This window comes from Salmo salar, chromosome ssa06 (genome assembly GCF_905237065.1).
Source record: "Salmo salar chromosome ssa06, Ssal_v3.1, whole genome shotgun sequence".
In the NCBI taxonomy this organism is placed as follows: Eukaryota; Metazoa; Chordata; class Actinopteri; order Salmoniformes; family Salmonidae; genus Salmo; species Salmo salar.
In genome coordinates this window covers 35,041,288-35,063,588 of record NC_059447.1, presented here as the reverse complement: position 1 = coordinate 35,063,588, position 22,301 = coordinate 35,041,288, and the positions used below count along the sequence as shown (strand labels likewise).

The 22,301-nt window shown below is 40.5% G+C and overlaps 3 protein-coding genes across 3 annotated transcripts; 1 reads left to right on the top strand and 2 right to left on the bottom strand.

The window, feature by feature from the left end:
* Positions 1-49: 49 nt before the first annotated feature.
* LOC106607125 (WW domain-binding protein 2) lies at positions 50-5,971 on the top strand. The gene is made up of 8 exons (XM_014203741.2): positions 50-349; positions 1,143-1,251; positions 2,685-2,823; positions 3,175-3,267; positions 3,490-3,675; positions 3,906-3,989; positions 4,452-4,528; positions 4,641-5,971. The coding sequence occupies exons 1-8, from the start codon at positions 291-293 to the stop codon at positions 4,710-4,712; spliced, it is 819 nt and encodes a 272-aa protein (XP_014059216.1). The 5' UTR covers positions 50-290; the 3' UTR covers positions 4,713-5,971.
* LOC106607126 (heme-binding protein 1) lies at positions 5,926-13,117 on the bottom strand. Its single transcript, XM_014203742.2, has 4 exons — positions 11,669-13,117; positions 8,074-8,212; positions 7,329-7,509; positions 5,926-7,185 (listed from the first exon to the last, which is right to left on the bottom strand). Exons 1-4 carry the CDS (start codon positions 11,744-11,746, stop codon positions 7,008-7,010), a joined length of 576 nt encoding a protein of 191 aa, XP_014059217.1. The 5' UTR covers positions 11,747-13,117; the 3' UTR covers positions 5,926-7,007.
* Positions 13,118-13,406: 289 nt separating this feature from the next.
* LOC106607127 (protein FMC1 homolog) lies at positions 13,407-20,726 on the bottom strand. The gene is made up of 2 exons (XM_014203743.1): positions 20,391-20,726; positions 13,407-13,999 (listed from the first exon to the last, which is right to left on the bottom strand). Exons 1-2 carry the CDS (start codon positions 20,553-20,555, stop codon positions 13,796-13,798), a joined length of 369 nt encoding a protein of 122 aa, XP_014059218.1. The 5' UTR covers positions 20,556-20,726; the 3' UTR covers positions 13,407-13,795.
* Between the last annotated feature and the right edge of the window lie 1,575 nt (positions 20,727-22,301).

Here is a 22,301-nt window from a genome sequence, read left to right as displayed (position 1 = left end):
AGCATTTACACTCCTTAGGCCTACTCAGCTCTCTTCACAACCACAATGCTGTATTATTTCATCCAAACCAATCTCAAATATCCCACCTAACCTCAACACACCAGAATTATATGACAATCTCAATTCAAAGGCTTGTTGACAATATGGAAAACAATGTTGGCAAACAGAACATTGCAGTCACAGTACATAAAACAGCTGATCCTGTGACGTAACACTGAGGTTTTTGGGGCATTCCTCTCATTTCCAGTGTGTAGCTGTACCTGACGAAGAGTACATTAGACTATCTGAACATGGCTTTAAATCGAAATCATTCTCAAAACGGAGGAGTTTTGATAAACAACGACGAGAGGTTAGTGAATCATTAATCGCCACGAAGCTCACTTTCTAAAGGTAGCTTAGTTACCTAACTCGCAAGTTAACGTTAGCTGTTATGGTAATGTTAGCTAGCTAGCTTCCGTAGATGGTGTTAATCTAGCCAATGTCAGTTAGCTACTTGGGTTTCTTTTTTCATTCCGCAAGCGCTATTTTGTAGCGCTAAAGTCGTTATCTAGTTTAATTATTTTTAGCTAGCTAACTGTTAGCTAGCTATCAGTCAGCAACGTCGTTGTTGTTGGCCTTGCTGGCAGGAAAAGCTACCTAAGTACCAAGTCAGCCAGTCATCATTACGCCTTTGAAACGTATTAAAGCTAACGTTAGCTAGATATATTTTATTACTTTAGTAAAACTAGATATACAAGTAAGCTAGCTAAATAAGTTTGCTTTCTAGGGAGGTAGACTGACAGCAAAGTCAACAAAGAGAGCGAGCCCGCCCGCCTCTACTACCACCTGAGTCTAAAGTAAACGTTGTGACTGAGTTTTAGGAAGTTGATCAAGTAACAGGAACTTACGAAATTTACGAATAAAAAAACTTTTCATAATAGTTCGATTTGACACATTCTGGAAGTATCAGATTTAACCAACCAACCAACCAGTATGTGAAATGCCAATGGTAGGCCTATGTGAAATAATGTAGACCATACAGAATCACCCTATGTCCATTGACACTCGGTTCTGCTACGATTCTACGACAGTATTTGTCCTATGGAGGACCTATCATACATACTATACCTATTTGTCTGTAAATTCACTGTATCCTCCACTAGTGTGTTGAGGGAATGCAAGAATGTGGAGCTGTCCTTCAGTGATGTCACCAGCAAGACAGACCTGCTGAGGGGGACTAAGAAGGGGACTGTTTACCTCACTCCATACAGGGTATGTTTATTATCTGACCATGCTGGTCCTATGTGCCTGTTGGAAGACAATCCTTTTTCTTCTATGAGGTTTAATAGCGGTTGGCATCCAATAAATGTTGCATTACCGTCACCTACTAGACTGGAGTATAACTCCCTTTGCTTAAAAAAAAATAGATACAAAAAAAATCTACAAATACCCTACCATCTAACCCTACACTCACTAAAAACCCACCACCCTGCTCCACTATTTAAATCTATTTAGTCCTACCTCAGGTCAACAGCCTGAAAAAATGGGAAACCACCACTTAACACACCCTGTAACTCTTCTGACGTCAAGTCTCACACACCCAAATACATCTCTGCAGCTGCCACCACAACTTCAATTTTCTGCGACTTACGTTCCATCCCTGCAATATAGTGGATAACCATTGCTAAAAATCCAATCTTACTGAAACATATCACTTTTTAGCCTATCCCTCTATACTGGTACAGATCTACTACTCACGCCACTCCTCTTAGGATCCCTCCCCCTTGACCCATCTTCCTCTACTTTCTTCAGTGCCTCAGCATACGACAACTTCTGCACTACTCTAACCCTGGAAACCTCAACCTGCCTCTCTCACACCGGACATTTCTGATCTCCAGTCCCATGGGCACCCCTAATGGGCACCCCCAATGCTACATATTCCTTTGTTTCATGCCCTTCTCACACTTAGGAATCTCCCTCCTACACACTGCTGCCACATGCCCATAAGCTTGACACGTAACAATGTAATGTATTCGGCACAAAAGCTTTTATGGGCTAACTTGTATATCCTAACATCACTTTGTTGGGAAAAGACTCAACATCAAAACTCAAAATGGGGCCTCCCGAGTGGTGCAGCGGTCTAAGGCATTGCATCGCAGTGCTAGAGGCGTCACTACAGACCCGGTTCAATCCCAGGCTGTGATGCAGCCGGCCATGACCTGGAGACCCATGAGGCGGCGCACAGTTGGCCTAGCGTTGTTAGGGAGGGTTTGGCCGGCATGCCCTTGTCCCATTGCGCTCTAGTGACTCCTTGTGGCGGGCCAGTCGCCTGCTGGATGGTGTTTCCTCCGACACATTGGTTGGGCTTGCTTCCGGGTTAAGTGAGCAGTGTGTCAAGAAGCAGTGTTGCTTGGCATGGTTGTGTTTGAGGATGCATGGCTCTCGACCTTCGCCCCTCCTGAGTCCGTAGGATAGTTGCAGCGATGGGACAAGACTTTAACCACCAATTGGATATTGAGAAAAAGGGGTAAAAAGTTTTTCTAAAATACTAATAAAAACTCACAAGGACATACGACTCTTCTGTTTCACTACTCATGCCATCCTGTCTGCGTCGCATCAAACGACAAGTATCACAAACTGGAAGACTACCATTGCTCTGCGTCCCATCTCATTGCCCTCTTTCTCTCTGTTTGTCCTCGTTTCAGTTGGTGTTTGTGGCCAGTAATGCCAAGGACAGCCTGGGGTCTGTGATGTTCCCGTACTACCTGATGAAGGGCTGCAGCATCGAGCAGCCAGTCTTCGCCGCCAATTACATCAGGGGCACAGTGTCTGCTGAGGCTGGGGGTAGGCAGTAGTTTGTTGTCCTCCCGTAGCATTCAACACCAACATGAGGAAATAACTGTAGAGCATGCAAAGTGTTTATGGCCTCCAGTCCCAGGTATGGCCTCATGTGTCCTAGGAATACATGCAGAAGTAAATCAATGACGCAAGGGTGATTTGCCAAGGCCAGATATTTTCCGAGGCTGACATCAGTCTGTAAACCACAATCTCATTTTACTTTACAATGTCTATGTGTCAAAGTTTTTAGCAGCAGTTGTAGAAATTGAAGTGTGACATCTCCTCCAAAGCACTGATTATAATTCAATATCAGACGTGCATTGTTCAATGTTTTGACACTACTTTCTTTGGTTTCAGGAGGCTGGGAAGGCCAGGCTAGCTTCAAGATGTCTTTTTCCAGTGGGGGAGCCATCGAGTTAGGTCAGCACCTCTTCAAACTGGCAACAAATGGTAAGTAATTTCATGACTGCCATGTTTGTCAGTACAGAGCCTATTTGTCATTCAACATACAGTATCTGCTTTACTCAGTTTATATCGTACAATTAAGTAATTCATTAAACATGTACGTCACTAAAGCATTTCCTAGTAATACTGTCAAAGTTTATATTTGTTATACATGTTACTCTTTTAGTCCAGTCTGTATTTTAGGATTTACCCTTAACTTTGTTTTAGCATCTCGTGCCCCTCCTGCTCAAAACGGAGGTGCCTCCTTTGGCTATCCCTCTCCTGGAGTGATGAATGGCTACGGCCCACCACCTGTTCCTCAGAACTACCCGTATGAACCCCCACCCCAGCAGAATGGTTTCTACCAGGCTCCCCCAGGCAACATGGGCTATCCCTACCCTATGGCAGCCGCAGGTTTGTTATTAAAGAACTTTATCATCACTATAAAACTGTTTGGGTCATAATAATTGACAATAAAATGCTGTGATGCTAGCAGATTAAATACGGAAATATTTTGGATAATGCCTCCATTGTTATGAGTGTATGAATTTTATTGATTGGTGTCAATATTTCTAACTACTTCAAGTAAAGATGTGTCCCCAAGGCTGTTATGAGTATTTTAGGTATTCTCTCTTGTGTTGCAGGAATGTACCCATCTACCCCTGCCTACATGGCCCCACCTCCCCCCTATCCTGGGCCCCCCCAAAACTGGGCTGCTCCCCCTGCAGGTTTGTCTCCCTGTCTGTCTCTCTCTGTATGTCTGCATCGCTGCATCTGTCTGATCCCATCAGTCTGCCTCAATATGAAGCACATGACGCATGGCACTGAGAAAGGAGTGCTGATGTCGTAACCGGTACACATCATATTAAAAAGGAGAAACAAAGAAAATACCTCTCACCCCTAGTCTCCCTTACCCCATGAAACAACCCAGTTGGCCTAAACTCAGTACTCCTCATTTACATGTCAGTTGTGTGTCTATTTGTGGGTTTTGGAGAATTGAAATAGAGTTGGAAGTGTGCATAATTCTGTTTGGAAAAGGTCTTGTCACGAGTATCCTGCTGCAATATACTGTGCTAAGTGTGCTCCATTGTCTCTCCTACTCTACAGTTACAGTAGCATGTGCTTCTGTATCAGTTACTGTACATGTGCATTATTCTCCCCTCATTTCTCTGTCTCTCCCTGATCCTCAGGTAATGCCAAGGCAGCAGAGGCAGCAGGCAGCGCCTATTTCAACCCCAACAACCCCCACAATGTCTACATGCCCATGGTAAGGGACCTGTTATTCTCTCCATGTCCATTCAGTGCATGCACTTTATGCTGTGTTGATGTTTTTATTTCAGTATTTTTAAGATATTCTATTGCTGTTTATTCCCACATAGGAACAGCCTCCTCCCTATGCACCTTCTGCCCCTCCTGCTCCTTACCCAGGCTATCCAGAGAAGAACAACTAAAGCTCAATAACCATCATCCACTAATAAATGCAACAGCAAATTATTAAGGGGATGATAATTATTAGACTGGAAAGGAAAGTATAAAGTACTACATTGACAAAAAGGCAAGATTATTTTTCTGGCAATTCACACAAGTAATTTTGAGGCACAACAATATTGGGACATTTTCAAATGATGAATGTTTCCTTTTAATCATGAGTAAAGCTTTATTTCACCCCCTCAGTTTATTTAATTTTGTCAATTGCCAAGTTAAATGGTTATTCACGTAACAGATAAGTATTCAATCTTTTCAGTTATCATGGTCGGCTCTCCTTCAGTCTGTTAGAATGTGGAACTGTCCTGTACTTAGGAAAGGGTATCTAACTGCCCTGTTGAGTTGAAGTACATGTAATGGGCAGTATGAGGAATGTATAGGCATTAAATATTTACAGCATTTTTTTAAATCCAGAGGTTTTATTACCAAAATACATTTTATAACAATTTTTGATTAAAATTATGATGCTTATTAACAAAACGACAATTTCTATTCCTACTAGTATTGTAAAGTATTTTTACATTCACGTTCACAGTAAATGTTTCCATTGTGTTGGTGCGTGGTTTAAGTTTGTTCCAGAGAGCCTTGAATGAAAGCTGAAGTTCCCAGTGCTCTCAATGTACACCATACCTTTCTAGATTATTTCTGGCTTTTTATTGAAGGAAGTGCATGTTGTTTTGAATATGGCAATTGGATGGAGTACTGACATGTACCGCTACATATGTGAGATTATTGGTAATGTGCAATGTTCCTAGATTTCACAAATAACTTGTTGAACCTAGAGATGATAACTGGTCACATGAATAACCCATGTCCTAGTCGAACCCTGTATATTGTATTGATGAATGCAAAGCCCGGCTGAAAGCAAAACCCTACTCTGTGCAATTACACAAGTGTGGGGTTAGTAGGCCATGTATTTATTTAGCCGCTAGCCCGCTACACAGTGCTTTCTTGCAGTTATGACGAATTAACCTGTGAAAACCACTAATTTATTCCTGATTTAAACTGAGTTGTAGTGTCTAACAGACCATATAATTGCTCTTTTCTCAGAGTGCATAGAGAGGACATTTTGTACTAGTTTTAGGTTAGAGGTTTGGTTGGTTTTAATTATCTGCTTAAATTAATCAAATGTCTGAAATATCTTGTTTGTAAACCATATTCCTTATTTTGAGTTCTTCATATTGATTCAAAATCTAATAATAAATAAATGTTTATGTAAAACTTATCTAAAACAGTGGTGTACCAGTATTTTAAGCATTCTTTTGTTTGTATAGAACAAAAAAAAAGGAAATGTCAGTATTGCACAAAAAAATCGTATTAGTAATACCTTGAATAACATATTATGATATAAAACGCTATCAAATCCTGACGATATCGTCACTCCATATTTTCACAGAAAATCACACACTATACAGAGGTATTTCAAAATACAGTTTCAAGAATCATAATAAGTAACATTACAATTCAAAGACTCCAAATACAAGCACACCAAAACATTCACTACACACAACTGCTGTCTTAAAGTTTTCATGTCATCATCACAGAAGGATAAGACATCTCAAATGATAACACTTAAGGAATGACTAATACATTTCTCCTTCATACCCTCCCCACCAACTAATTCATACTAAGGAAAACATTTGACTATCACTACTTTATGGCTCAATTCCTAGTTTATTTCCAATTCCCTCCCTTGGGAAAAGGAATTGTGCTTTTTAAAACTTAATTTAATTACTTATTGAATACTTAACTGTCATTTTTTTGTTTTTATGGTGTGTGAAGTGAAGCAACATTTAATTAGACTGCTGAATGTGTACAGCCTGATTTAATGTGCTTTTCTTTCAAGCACTATGAAGCATGTTTTAAGGGGAGTGTCAACCCCTGGGTGTACAAAATAAGAACTTGAGTTAATGATGTACCACCTATAACACACAGCGGTACTTTGTGGTTAGTGGCTTCTACCCCTAGACTACTTACTATCCAGTTACTGATAATGGTACCGTACTATTACTTTGGGCCAGTAACTATGTAGCCCGCTGCCCATCCCTTCCCTTTATGACCTTTCAATAGTCTAAAACTCTTCTTTGCATCACCTCTCCTTCATTTGTACTGATTTGAAAACAAATCCCCTGTTGAGTTGCCATATTATTTTCACATATCCTATTTTTTGGGGATGAAGATCAAGATGTGGAGTGATCAGTGAAGACGAAGGAGAGGAAGTGACTATAGATTATTATTAAGAGTCGGTCTTAATGCTTCCCTTATGGCTCCTCCTGTAGGAACCACACCTCGTTGCGTCGGCCGTAGGGTTTCATTGGCGGATCGTAGGTGCAGCAGAAGTACTGTTTCCGCTGAAAGGGGGCAGTCTCACCAAGAGTTTTGGTTAGGCGAGAGGCCTCTGCTCGGTACTCAGTCTCCCCTGCGAAGCCTCCAAACTGCCTGTGAAAAGAAAGGGTAGGTGGATAGGAAAGGAGAGATAAAGAGGATATGTGATCAAATCATTGAATATGAATATTAAATAATTTTTTTATCGTAAAGAATTAAAGAACAACGTGAGGTGAAGACTGCATGGAGACACCCACAGTGAGTAGACAGTCATGCCGGGTCGATCCTCGATTCTGATGGCACTGTCGATGGGCACAGGGGGACTGACTTGGTAGTTGGTGGGAATCCTGAGGCTAACCACCAAACGGCGTGACATCACACCATCGTCCCTGGGATACACTGTGATGATAACCGGTGCTGTCGTCCCCATTGCCTCCCCTTGGAAAACAAAGAAACAGAGGACAGATAGAGGGGATAGCAGACAACTTATTGCAACAGTCTTATTATGTGTGCATCGAGTTCATTGCATCCTCTTTGGCCCAGTTTCAAACTGACCTCTAGCATCAAACAGAGTAGATACTTCTTCAGTCACCCTTGAAGATCTGAAAGTACTGAATAGGTGCCAGTAACATGGTAATAACACTATCAAATCCTCTGGTAGACTAGGAAGAGTTTTCACCATATTACTTGCTTACATCAATGCAATACTTTCAGATATGCATATTACATCGGTGGCTCAATTCAATCCGTAGCGCTTAAGACCTGCGCTACAGCGGTTAATTAAAAATTTAAAGGCAATGTTTCCACATTCACGGTAAGCGCTGCATATGTCGGCTCAATCAGAAATTCCCTTCAAATTTCAATCGCGCTATAGCACTGAACTTCAGCAATATGGATTGAGTCGAGCCCCTAGATCTTTCTGAGCTTAGGGCTCATTAAAGATGTGTCCACATATGAAGTCCATTGACTGACAGGACAAGCCCTGCTCTCTGATTGGCTCACCTTGGTCGTTGCTTCCCCCAATGTACACGAGAAGCTTCCTCACTAGCTCCCCCGTCACCTGGTCAAAGGTCCGCCCCTCTGAGCTCACTGAGGCATACTTTGCACCATCGTACCTCCGCACCTCGTAGCTGATCCCCTCCTGGGGAAGAGAGCGGGAGGCAAAACGTGATTCACCAATGACACACATGTTGACAAACTGTTCAGAGGGAAGGACACCACACACTACTTGGGGGTTAGAGGGGGGGTGGGGCTGGGGGTGCTGTGATTGCCGATATGCAATGGGCAGAATCTGTGCTCACTGATGCCGGTGAAACACTTGGAGTGGAAACGAACAGAGGACAGCCAAATGCCCCCAGAAAAGGATCTAGATCAAAAATATTACGCTAATTTGATTCCAGTTCTTTCCTGCTCTGCTCTCAGGGCCCCGCAGTGTTAAATGAAGCCTAAAGAGAATAATGGGACAGAGATGCCTGTTCTTACATAAGACCAAACCATAGGCGCCGCACACACACACACATGGCAGAGTGGGGTTAATGCAGTGTGTACACACACTCACTGACTTGCTGCCTGTTCTTATACATGTTATGATGTACTTGTCCTAAGAGGAAGGCTTATGCTGCGAAATATCAACCATTAAATAACAGAGGAACGTTACGTTTCACAATAATCACTCATTCCATAACCAGTCTTGAGTAAATCTGTTCCACTGAAAGGGACCTCAATGTAGGCCACATTTTTGAAAGCACCAATTTTTTTTGTTCAGACCCATTCCACTAAGTTATCCCTTGTTTTAAATCCCTCACGCTGAATACGAATGCCTGCTACATGACTAGACATATAATGTAAATACTACATTATGCACTGAAAACACTATTTAAAAGTAGGACTGGATGACAACATAATGATGTTTGTTTCCAATATTAGCGTTGTTTTCCTAAAGAACTTAAATCTGCTTCGTGTTTTGTTTCCTTGCCGCGACACTACCGAGTATCGCTATACTGGTATCGTCTTGGCCCTAGCAACAATATTGATGTGTGATTCATTGTATTGATTGATACAGGGATTGAACTGTGTTGCTGAATAGCTAAAAGATTTGTAGCTAAAAGGTTTATTTTAGCAGAATTGTCTAGACTAATAATTGACTCCAGCTGGTCTAATTGGGATGTCGAGAACTCGTTCATAGTGCATCTGACTAGTGTTTGGTGTTCATATTGATGAAGGCGTTGTGGCTGCAACCCATCCTTGAGACTGTGGAATAAATGTAAATGTAAGGCTCATAAGAAATAACTACAGTCAAGATGGGATGACAGTAATGCCATATCTTTAGCACGTTTTCTTACTTCACTGCAATTATGCTATGATGTGTCACTGGTGTCAACTGGCCCATTCCCATTGTGTTGTTCCACATTTTTTGTTATTTTGGCTCTGTACTCCAGCACTTTGGATTTGAAATGATACACTGACTATGAGGTTAAAGTGCAAATAGTCTGCTTGAGGGTATTTTCATCCATATTGGGTGAACCATTTACATACAGCACTTTTTGTACATAGTCCCCCAATTTTAGGGGACCAAAAGAATTGGGACAGATTCACTTATATGTGTATTAAAGTATTAAAAAGTAAAGTATTTACAAACATTCTATTCTTATTTACAATAATAATGATCAAAAAGTGCTGGAGTACAGAGCCAAAACAACAACAAAATTCACTGTCCCAATCCTTTGGAGCCCACGGTATATGTCACTGTGACCAACGTTAACAATACATGTAGGTGACATGTTCCAACAGCAATAATTGAACATTCTGTTCCTGAGTTCAGTCTAAAGGTGCAATTAGCGTGTGTGCTTAGCTGGAATCCTGCAACCTTCGTATATAATTACTCTGTGTCTCAGCTGGGTAGACATGGGCCATAATTATTGTGGACGTGCTAATATTAGCAATTCATTTCATATTCAACCTGCTCTCTTTCTTTTTCTAACTTTTAAACAAATGGTTTTAATTGGTTTGAATGTCACCACACAATGTCATGTGAAGTTTGTAAACCTCTCACACAGAGAAGTTGACATTTCAATCTTACATGACAACTATGGCCACTATAACCATTCAGTTGGCTTGGAGTATGAGCCTGTCTTGAGTATTAAGAAACAGACAATGTGCTGTCATTATATAATAAGCATATTGTGCTGTCAACTTGTCCATCTAATCAAATGTCTTGTCATTACTAAACAATGCATGGTGCCAAGTAAGATCATTTCAGAGGAATTAAAACATTGCGTAATATCAATACTGTGAAGATGAAAAAAACATGAAAATAAAAAGAATAGCACCCGCCTCTGTATTGGTAAAAAGCTAAGGGATGGGGCTGGAGAAATGTAACCGCTCTCAAATGCACAGACAGACAAAGGACACAAGGACTGACCATCCATGACATCAAATGATAGTTTAAACCATGTTTTGAGGCTATACAGTGTTTGTTTACATTTATGTTGTTTACAAACATTGGGGTGATGGGGTATGACAGTTGAGGATATGACAGTTGAACCAAGCTCATGAGGCATTTATTTTATGTTCTTCAAGAATCAATGTGTACATATCATTAATTTATAAGTCCAAAAATGGATGTAACTACTAAGGATCTCCTTCCATTTCTAAGCCATTTGTAATATGAGAGGGCCCACCAAGCTCTCTCTGTGTGTGTGTGTGTGTGTGTGTGTGTGTGTGTGTGTGTGTGTGTGTGTGTGTGTGTGTGTGTGTGTGTGTGTGTGTGTGTGTGTGTGTGTGTGTGTGTGTGTGTGTGTGTGGAGACAGTTCATCTGTATTCAGTTTTAATTAAGAGTGTATGATGTCAGACTCAATTTCCTCTGATCGTGTGTCTGTGTGAGATTTCAGTGTGATCATTTAGTCTCTCGTGAAGGTAACAGAATTAGCACTGACTGACTTCAAATCTGCCAATAGCCTGTCTACTGCCTATTTAATGGCCACTCATGTGCCTATTGATACAGTGTCTTTTTCCTATTCCTCAGTCTTTTTGGTCATCTGGTTGCATGTTATAGATTGAAGTAGTTCCAGATTCATGATCAGTCTTTTTGTCAGGCCAATGTCTGTAGATGTGACTGTCAGTGTCACCTGTATGGTCAGTGTAGCAGTATACACAGTGGTGCCACTACTGAGGTCATAGGGAACACACACAGAGATCTGCCTCCACCCTCTACTGCGAACTCACAGGTGCCAGGAGGTAAGGTGTAATTAATAATGGTTGGTTTCAAAGGGTCAAACACTTTAAAGGTATTGGCATTACAGAACCCTTAAAATGCATAATACACAGGCCTACGGATAATCAAAATAGATCTTTCTTGAGATCATGGTAGGCTGGGGCCAATAGGCTAGTTTCACTCCAACCAAAGTAACTAATTAAAAATGTTTTAGAATAAAAAAATATTTGCGAGATACTGAAGAGATCTGTCTGTAATGACCAGTTGTTTTATGCACCAAACAAGACGGAGGTGTACAGTGGCGCGCGCGATCAAGTGATGCAATGCTTGACTGACAGACACACACACTAAAGTTGAAACTGACAGGTCAAGGTGTATCCTACCTTGGTCTCGCTGCTGAGCAATTTGTAGTCCGTTTCTTCGGTGTTCCCGAAAATTGAATTCTTTATCATTCCAAACATCGCGCTCTGACCTGGTCACCACTCTGCTGCGCGCGTTGTCCCTTTATACTATGTTATGTTGCCGCCTGTGTTTCCTTTGTGAAATAACTTGTTCTTATTTCATAATCGAGCCTACCTTCTTATTTATGTCCAACTTTTAAAATCACATAAGGAGATTCACTTAAAATATGTTGTACACTCCTTTCCTTGATCCTCGGCCTTATTGGACAAATCAAATCAGAAGCTATATCTATTCACGTATTTATATAATATTGTTACCTAGTAGTGCAACTAGGTTGAAATAGTGAATCTTGCTTCTAGCTCACTAGACGAGTTGACGAATTACAGCCACACGAATATAAACAACTGTCTCCGCCCTCCCTTCCCCGCCTCCACTCCTTTAAAAAAAACATTTCCACTTAATATCTAGCCAACTTTTCATTCACTTAACATTAATGATTCCCACCGATTATAATGCACATTATTGCAGGCGGTAACATGATCTAGTTTATTTAATTTGTATTTAGATCTCCACTGCGTAAGGTTATACTTGCATTAAACATTCATACACTGAAAACGTAATGCAGCGGTGTAGCCTACTGTATGTAGTAATATAGAATCGTGATTGAAATGAGAACCTGTCATTCGCTTTTCACATACCACCTCAAAACATACACATAGCAGTGACACGCTTGTGCTTCTCGCCAGCTGTGTGTCAAAGTAATTCCATGTCTTGGTATGCATGGAGGAGTGGGGTGTAGAGACGCGTGTTATTTTGCGACTTTATAAGAATATAATTTGACGCTATCTGTTGGTGTGCCACTATGCATTACATTCCCACTGCATGCATGTGGACGGTGGGTGCTGCCGCGCATGTGCAAGCATATTTATTGTCCCTATGTGTCACAGTGTTCTGCGTAGCTCTAGGGTCAATCTATTTAAACCCACACAGAAGACAATCTTAGTCACCGTGTAACAAATGGAATGGGGAGAGTTACACAGCTACAACTAAGAAAAGGGGATGAATAGAAGAGCATGAATAGTCCAATAGGGGCAGAGTTAATGACGAGGCTTTCTTTTTGAACGATAATCCAGGATGAAAACATAGCAAAGGGCAAAGAACGAAAAAAAAAACAGTTCCCAGAAGGCAATACATGTTACTCGTATAAAACAATATATAGCAAAAGACTGCAGAGAAAAATGTAGTGGCGTTGGTTGAAATGCCAGTTGCCATGGACACAATGAAACAAATTAATCTGCCAGTACAAAGCAATACAACTCCTATCTGCTGGTAATACTCCTCTTATAAAACGCCCACGAGACAAAATAAAGCATGTTGTTATACTTCTCTTATCTATGTTGCATGCCCTAGCCTTATCTAAGACCTTTTCTTTATTTCACTGTTGGCTGGTCTTCACACTGTTTAAACCACTGGCCAAAAGGTAGTGAAGAACAAAACATTTAAAATACCAAAGGCCACGCAATGATCCATCCATCTGATTTATCATACCCTCTTTGTAATGTTTAATCTTTTAATTAACCAGGAATTTTAATTGCCCGATGTCCTTTAAAATATACAAATGACTGAGTTATCATCGGTTTTATCTGCCGAGTATGAGTGCTTTACCTGAACATCATACATTGCTACAAGGAAACCTTACTGAATTGAGGTCAAAAGGGATATCATTACTTAATTGGTTATGTTTTATTAGCAGATTATTAACAGGCACTAGCAGCATACGGATTGCAAGAAAAAAGTGTGATGTCATGCTGACCCGATAAAAATGATTAATACTTTAATTGGCTAAATTTGTCCCATTGTATTTACAAAAGATTTTAATTACAGCTATTGTCTTGACACAGACATAGAAAGTGAGGAGTGGTAGGGAACGCTGGGAATCTCATATTTCTAATAGCTTTGATCCTCCCTTGTATAATCACAATTCACAGTCCTTGTTCGTCACAGCCTCATCTCTTCCTCTGTTTTGTAAAAGAGCAAAATAGCATTAGGTCCAGCGTGATGATTACAACCCTCTGGTGTTGTACGAGAGTCTTCTCCCATCCCTTCTCTCACTTCTCCCAGCCCTTCCCTCCAGGCTGGGTGGGCAGCCTGAGCCCCACAATTCCTGCCATCTCCTCTGTGTCACGCTGCCCTTTCCCATGGTACATGTCGTAGAGAGCCAGGTGTTGCCGGGTGGAGGTGAGCAGACAGAGGTAGCTGTGCGAAGCATGGAGGGCCTCCTCCTGAGCACGACAATATCTCTCCCCAGTGATCTAACAAAATGGGCAGAATTAAGATAAAAAAGCATGCATAACAATGACACCAACATAGGACTAACGTCACCATCTTGAAGGTGAATTTATGCAGCAATTACACTTGCAAATAGATATGATACATTTACTAAAGAAATATAAAGTGCCTAGTGAAAGTAACACCCCCTTGTCTTCACATTTTGCTGCCTTAAAATAAAATCTAAAAAGGGATTACATTAGATTTTTTCCCCCTACAGTACTGCACAATTTCAAAGTGAAAGAAAGTTATAGAACATTTTCCAAATTAATAAACAAATACAAGATGTCTTGATTGTGTGTCTTCACACCCCAGAGTTAACCTCTCTGCGAGTAAGGCTAGTTTCCTGAATTTCCGCCTGTCTGAAGTGCCCAAAGTAAACTGCATGTTACTCAGGCCCAGAAGCTAGGATATGCATATAATTGGTAGAATTGGATAGAAAACTAATAATGTCTGCGAGTATAACAGAACTGATATAGCAGGCAAAAATCTGAGGAAAATCGATCCGGAAAATTTAGTTTTTGGAGCTCCGAATGACTTCCAATGCAATGCTATTGAAAGATCTAATTTCCACCTCCCAGATTGCAGTTCCTATGGCTTCCAGTAGATGTCAGTCTTTATACAAGGTTTTAGACTTGTTATTTAATTTTTTTTAATTAAGAAGTATTTGTAGTCTTTCCAAGTTGAGCGCCAGGGCAAAAGTAGTCTTTTTGCACACGTGAACGTGGGTGCGCTCTTTGTTCTTTTCCTTTGCCATTGAAAATAGTAATCTCCGTCTGAAATATTATCATTTATTTAGATATTAGACAACCTGAGGATTAATAAAGAACATCGTTTGACTCGTTTGGACAAACTTTGCTGGTAACTTTTTGGAATCCTTTGTATGCATGTTGAAGGACTGGATTATTGAAATCAATGGCGCCAACTAAACAGCGTTTTGGGGATATAAAGAAGGACTTTATCGAACAAAACGACCATTCATTGTGTAGCTGGGACCCTTGGGATTGCAAACAGAGGAAGATCTTCAAAAGTAAGTGATTTATTTTATCGCTATTTGCTATTTCGTGACGCCTGTGCTGGTTTGGAAAATATGCTAATGTGAGGCGTTGTCCTCAGACAATCGAATTCTATGCTTTCTGCTTTCGCCGTAAAGCCTTTTTGAAATCTGACAACGCAGTTAGATTACCAAGATTCTAAGCTAAAGAATCATGACACTTGTATTTTCATGAATGTTTAATATTACAATTTTGTATTTGGCGCACGCCGATGTTGTCGAATTTGATCCCGCTTAGCGGGATCTTGGTGGAAGCATCATTGGCAACCATTACAGCTTTGAATAACTTTCATTAAGATTCTACTAACTTTGCACAACTCTTAAGGTAAAAATACTGCATAGCCATAGTTTTTAAATCAACATTTCTCAAGCCCAGTAAATTTGGTTGTGAATCATTGATGGACAGCAATATTTAAAATCTTAAATCTGGTTAAAACAAATTAATAAAAAAATCTAATCTGAGACAAGTCAGGACTGAGACTAGACCATTCAGGAACAATCAACCACTTTTGAAAGCCATTCTGGTGTGTCTTTTGCATTAAAATGTTTATTTGTCCCACTAAAAAAATAAAACTCCACTCCAGGGTTAGGTTTTCAGAAGACTGAAGTGGGTTTTTCTGTAGCTTTTTGCCTGGGCTGTGCTCCTTTCATATGTCTTTTGATCCGAACAAACTTCCCAATCCCTGCCGGTGACAAGCATACCCATAACATGATGCTGCCACCACAATACTTGAAAATAGAGATGGTTTGACTCATGACGCAACAGGAAGCGGGATTAGTCGGACCAGGCAATGTTTTACCACTGCTCAATTGTCCAGTGTTGGTGATCGCGTGTCCACTGGAGCCGCTTCTTCTTGTTTTAAGCTGATAGGAGTGGAACCCGGTGTGGTCGTCTGCTGCAATAGCCCATCCATGAAAATGAGTAGTAGGTTGTGTAGATCTGTTGAGTTCAGAAATGCCGTTCTGCACACTTTGTACTGTGCCGTTATTTCCCTGTTTGTGGCCCACATGTTAGCTTGCACAATTCTTGACATTTTCCTTCAACCTCTCATCAATGAGCTGTTTTCGCCCACAGGACTGCCCGCTGACTGGATGTTTGTCACTCCATTCTCAGTAAACCCTAGACACTGTCATGCGTGAAAAGCCCAGGAGGCCGGTCGCTTCTGAGATACTGGAACCGGTGTGCTTAGCACCGACGATTATACCATGCTCAAAGTCGCTTAGGTCACTCGTTTTGCCAATTCTAACGTTCAATCAATCCAACATTAAAATGAATGCCTTGATGCCTGTCTGCTTGCTTTATATAGCAACCCATGGCCACGTGACTCACTGTCTCTAGGAGCTAACCATTTCCTTGAACAGGGTAGTGTACCTAATAAACTAGCAACTGAGTGCATGTAACCCGAGGAGTTGGTAGAATATTATTCCAAATGATTCACAGCTGCCCAAGGTGATTTCACCAAGTATTAACTCAGGGGTTGGTGACTTGTCCAACTTATATTTTTTTCATTCTTTCAATTTGAAAATGAGGAGTAGGTTTTTAGATCTGTAGAAAAAAAATATTTAATCCATTGTTAGATTGAATTTTAAGGCAGTAAAATGTGAAAAAAGTTCAAGGAGGTGTAGACTTTCTAAAGGAAAGGGGATACCTAGTCAGTTGCACAAATGAATTCATTCAACTGAAATGTCTCCCGCATTTAACCCAACCACTGAATCAGAGAGGTGCGTGAGGCTGCCTTAATCGATGTCATCGGCGCCCGGGGAGCAGATGTTGGACACTGTATATTTTTGAATACTTCAAAAATATACAGACTATATGATAACAGAGTCTGGAATCAACAGGATCCTGAACAGCTTCTACCGCCAAGCCATAAGACTGCTGTTAGAGTTTTAACTCTGAGAATTAGAACCTACGGACACTATGAAAGCTCAAACCAAGTTTATTCTTCCCAGAGTATCAATACAGCTGCATTAGACAAAGACATTGTATACACAAGCACTGATATTTAACCCTTCCTCCTAGTCTCCTCCTACACAACTGAACAAACATTGCATCTTTATTGCTAGGCAGGAAACTAAGTGATATGGGCCAGAAACTTTTCTTTCTCCCGTAACGTGACCTGACCTCAACCCCCTTCATCACTAATCCATGGCTTTCTCCCCTTATCAATGCCTACCATGTGATCGCTTTCCCTACACTCAGTACATTCCAAGCTTAATTGCACCCACTATATACTTTCCTCCTACAGATAACCATTAACCTCTGGTGTAGCCCCTCGGCTATGGCAACCCTCCGGTCTCTACTACAACTAATGATTAATAACATTTAAAGTTCAGAAATCCAAACCTATCACTGCTAAATAGCTCATCAAATGGCTACCCGGACTACCTGCATTGACCCTTCTTTGCACCGACGATGCACACACTGGACTCTACCCACACACACTTACATCCCAACACACACGCACACTGATGCCGCACACAGACTTTCATACTCTCCACATAGCTGATGCTACTGTCTATTACCCATCATATTGCTTAGTCACTTTACCCCTACCTATATGCAAGCTACCTCAATTACCTATTACTCCTGCACATCGACTCACGGTACTACTTCCTGTATATAGCCATGTTATTATTTTTATTCACAGTGTATTTATTCCTCGTGTCAAAATGTCATTAACTTTTTTTTTTTTTTTTAAATCATCTTTCTCTCTGCATTGTTGGAGAAGGACCTGTTGTTCACAAAGCATGAGAAATAACATTTATTGGGAAAAAAAATGGCTAACTTTACGTTGTATACTACATCACATCTACTAACTAAAGAGGATGTAGTCAGTGGGGTCAGGGTGAATATATAGCCTACTGCATGAAGAGAGGATCGTGTCCCATCTCATGGTTGGGCTATGGCCTTACCATTTTGCCTCGTATTCTTGGCCAATGTTTGAATGAAGCCTACATTTGTTAAGTTGATGTTGTTTGAATGGTTGGTAACACATTTGCCAAGAAGAAAGGAATGCTATGATTGGTATAGCTAGCCAATCTAATCTTCTTCCCCAGGCCCACTGTTGCAAAAAAATCCACCAACACCCCCCAACATCAGACCATATTCAATGACACTCACAATATGACAATGCCTGTCAAACAGATATTCAATTCAATTAGGGATGCACGATATATCGGTGAACATATCGGAATCAGACGATATTAACAAAAACTAGATATTGGTCGATTTATTTTAACACCAATGTGCAAAACCGATGTCAAAGCTGACGTGCATACCTATATAACGAAGGTACATGACATAATGACGCCACGTAAAATTTTGCGCTATAAATGCAACAGGCATTCCTAAACTAGCCCACAATGTCTGCTGTGTGTATCGAGCAAGTCGAGCAGTCATTTGAAAGAGTAAGAAAATTTCAGCGAGACAACTCGAAGGCGAAATCCATTAAAGCCAAGATAATGGAATTCATTACCCTTGACTATCAACCGTTCTCTGTCGTGGGTAATGTTGGCTTTCGCCGACTGGTCGAGCACCGGTACACACAACCAAGTGCGCTATTTTTCCAGATTTTGCCCTACTGGAGTTACATATTAATAGCATCACTGCTATTAGCTTCACAACATACATACTGTGGAACGCCGTTTGGGTCTTTGCGTGTCAAAAAAGATACAGTAGCACTGTCAAAGCTGTACAGAAAAGTCTGCAAACAAGCAAACACTGGCCACGAACGATGTGTTTACAATACCGCGTTGGTAATAAAGCATAATTTGTTCGACCGCAACTTCTGGGGTACCTAGCTAGCACCAATACAACCAGCCTGAAATCAATGACCAGTAGAAACTGCAGTCATTTTCATTATTCTTAGCAATGATTTAGGAATCCTTGTAAGTATTAGCTAAGTTGCCACTTGTTGTTCACCTATTGAAATTGAACTTCAGTTCATGAAAATAAATTGCTAGCCAGCTACTTAACTGTTGCCCAAAGCTAACGTTATAAGCAGCCAGCTTACTTCATCTGGCTAGTGAGGCTCGACCGCTGGGTTGTGTTGTGAAGCTAGCCACAATAAGGATTAGGCACAATAGTGGAATTAGCGGTTTGCCTTCAAAATAAAAGTATGTCATTCACAGTGATGCAAATTAATACAAATAGTAGAAATATGCCATACTTTAATTTTGAAGGCTAACCGCAAAGTCCACTATTGTGGCTCCATCCTTATCGTGGCTAGCTTCACATAGATGGGTCCAACCACCATTAATCAAATAAGAACTGTCTTATAAATGACGGTTATTTTAGATGACACCTAGCTATATAGTTAGCTAGCTAACTATATAGCTACTGAAACAGATGTCGTTTTGCTATGTTTTTGGGGAAGAACATTGTTTGCATCCATGAGCTAGCTAGCTTTTTTTATGACCAGCAATGTAGGTGTGTGAGAACTTTAACCAGCATCATTGCATATGCATCGATGAATCGTTGTGACATATGAAATACGACTGATAGTGTAATGTGACGTGCAGTCAACCTGATTGGTCAAATAGTGCTATTTGACGTATCATTTTTTGACACGCGTTCCATAGAAATTCTGGGTGAGAATGAAACAACTGAACAAATGAACAACAAGTAAGTGAAATAAATAGGTTTTGATTATGTTTTACTGGTAATGGGGGACATACGTCAATGTCAACAAAATAACTTGTTGGTCAATGTGTGTGTCTGTAACCTTTATTTAAATGTGAAATATTGTGGCCTGCTGTTATTTTCAATTTGTTACCTAGTTGTTATCCTGCCTTTTCAGGGACCCCAGAGCTCCAAGCGTCTGCTGTTGAGAATCACTGTACATTTCTGCACTGCTGCAGCAAATGAACATTGACAATGGTTATTTATTATTATCATCATCATCATCATCATCATGCCGGTAGTCCTGCAATATCTAGGCCTAATAATAGTGCATAGGAGGAAAAGTAGCACTAATGTTAACGTTAGACACACAAACTCGCGACGGTCACCTTGGCTTGGTTAGACAACTACAAGTAACGTTAGGGTCAATGATACTAACCTGGTGCTGCCATTGGATAACGTTAGCTTATCACTGTAATTTAGCAAATTAGTCCCATAAGAAAGCCACCAATGCGGCTTATTCTTGAAGACAACCCGTTCCAGGATGGCTAAATTGTGGCTGGGGTCGCTAACACATTTTTAACCACGCAAACTAGCTAAATTAGCCACATTCGCTTACGTTACCATGGTGGATAGATGTCGTGGTTCCATTAAAGTTGTAGCTAGCTAACCTAATTTACTCATCAACATGACTTACCTGGTTTTTACGGAATTGATCTAAAACATAATTGTATGTCAAAGATTGTTTGTATTTCGGTCCTTTAATCGCTCGTATCTCCTTCAGGATCCCCCGGCAAATGCGTAGAGGTGAAGACAACGACGCCATGTTGGACTGGCTTGTTTGGGTGCGCACCGATGACATAAATCATTCGTGCTCACCTACTACCAGGAGCACAAATAATGACATCACTTTCGTATAGTAATAATTAAAACCTTCAAAATAAAAGCCCACGTTTCAAACCATGGCAAATATCGATAACTCATTCAAAAGATATTACACTCAGTGGACAGTGTTTTAGGTACACCCATCTAGTACCGAGTCGGACCCCCCTTTGCCTTCAGAACATCCGGAATTCTTTGTGGGCATGGATTCAAGATGTCAAACAAATGTATTTGTCAAATGCGCCGAATACAACAGATGTAGACCTTACCGTGAAATGCTTACTTACAAGCCCTTTACCAACAATGCAGAGTTTCAAAAAAGTAAATAGGAAAATGTGTTAAATAAACTAAAGGAAAATAGTAAGAGAATAAAATTAAAATAATGAGGATATATATGAGGTTAGGACATCTACTTTGCGCATGACACAAGTAATTTTCCCAACAGTTGTTTACAGACAGATTATTTCACTTATAATTCACTGTATCACAATTCCAATGGGTCAGAAGTTTACATACAAAAGTTTAAAACCCCCACAAAACAGTACAATTGGTCAGGAGTCCGTAAAAATACGGCCATCCCCTCCGGAGCCATTCTCTTTTCTCTGTGAAGTACCGGGCGCCCTGGAATGGGTTCAAACGTTGCTCAATTTGTTTCAAGGTACCTAATGTGTGCCAGGAAAACATTCCCCACACCATTACCCCACCGCTACTAGCATAGCCGAGGGAAGTAGTTTGGGGTCTATATCGGTCCGCTAATTCAGGACTAGTAAAGTATCACTTTTGTGATATTTGAAAAAACGAAATGTATTTGTATTTGAGTGTTTACCAGCATTTTTAACTTGAGTATGACATTTATCTGCACAAACAGTTCATCTGGTAATACTTGTTGAATATAAAAAAGCTTGTTTTCCAATTTCTTGAAATACTTTGCAAATGCAACTTATGTCTATGTGTTAACTGAAATGGTCTATTCATTCCTTTTACTAGACACTCTTATCCAGAGCAACTTACAGTAGTGAGTGCATACGTGTTCATTATTTTTCGTACTGGTCCCCCGTGGGAATCAAACCCACAACCCTAGCATTTCAAGTGCCATGCTCTACCAACTGAGCCACATCATCACATCACATCATCACAAACCACTTGATGTCTCAATGTACTCAATTACTGTATTGTGCGCTGTTTTTCTTCATGGTGATGGAAAGTCTACAGGTACAAACCTAGATGACCAGCCAATGTACAACACAGTAATGTACATTTACTTTTAGTGGTTTGTAAGGATGATATATTAACACTGCACAAAAAGTGGTTGTTTTTCCATGTTATTTTATGAAGAAAAATATTACATTTGATGTGGATGTTTTCTGTCTTTGCCCATAACTTTTGATGTACATGTTTGAGGACAGGGTTTTGTTTTTTCTGGATTCCATTAGAATGACAATCGCAGAGAAATGGACAGGGCAACAACTCTTACAATTCCAATTATTGAATCCTGCAAGATACTGTTATTAATTATACAACTACCTTTTTTGCCAAAGCAGAGATGATGAATTATAATTTTTGGCCTGCGCTAACGACGGTCCGCTGATACTAGTAAAGGCCCAGTGCACTACTTTTGTGAAAACATATAAATAGCATCACCCCTACTTCTCGCGGCTATGGCTACCTCTCACCCGACTTACTGTCCCCCCTCTCTACATCCCTCCACTGAGAAAAATGTCCAGAC

What these genes read in the sequence shown, in the direction of transcription:
- LOC106607125 (XM_014203741.2), top strand. Translation starts at nt 291, where the DNA reads ATGGCTTTAAATCGAAATCATTCTCAAAACGGAGGAGTTTTGATAAAC. An exon ending in TTTACCTCACTCCATACAGG is followed by an intron (nt 1,252 to 2,684) that starts GTATGTTTATTA and finishes TCCTCGTTTCAG; the next exon opens with TTGGTGTTTGTGGCCAGTAA. An exon ending in CTACCCTATGGCAGCCGCAG is followed by an intron (nt 3,676 to 3,905) that starts GTTTGTTATTAA and finishes CTTGTGTTGCAG; the next exon opens with GAATGTACCCATCTACCCCT.
- LOC106607126 (XM_014203742.2), bottom strand. Translation starts at nt 11,746, where the DNA reads ATGTTTGGAATGATAAAGAATTCAATTTTCGGGAACACCGAAGAAACG. An exon ending in TGCTCAGCAGCGAGACCAAG is followed by an intron (nt 8,213 to 11,668) that starts GTAGGATACACC and finishes TCTCTTCCCCAG; the next exon opens with GAGGGGATCAGCTACGAGGT. An exon ending in GGCATGACTGTCTACTCACT is followed by an intron (nt 7,186 to 7,328) that starts GTGGGTGTCTCC and finishes TTCTTTTCACAG; the next exon opens with GCAGTTTGGAGGCTTCGCAG.
- LOC106607127 (XM_014203743.1), bottom strand. Translation starts at nt 20,555, where the DNA reads ATGTCATCGGTGCGCACCCAAACAAGCCAGTCCAACATGGCGTCGTTG. An exon ending in ATCAATTCCGTAAAAACCAG is followed by an intron (nt 14,000 to 20,390) that starts GTAAGTCATGTT and finishes CCATTTTGTTAG; the next exon opens with ATCACTGGGGAGAGATATTG.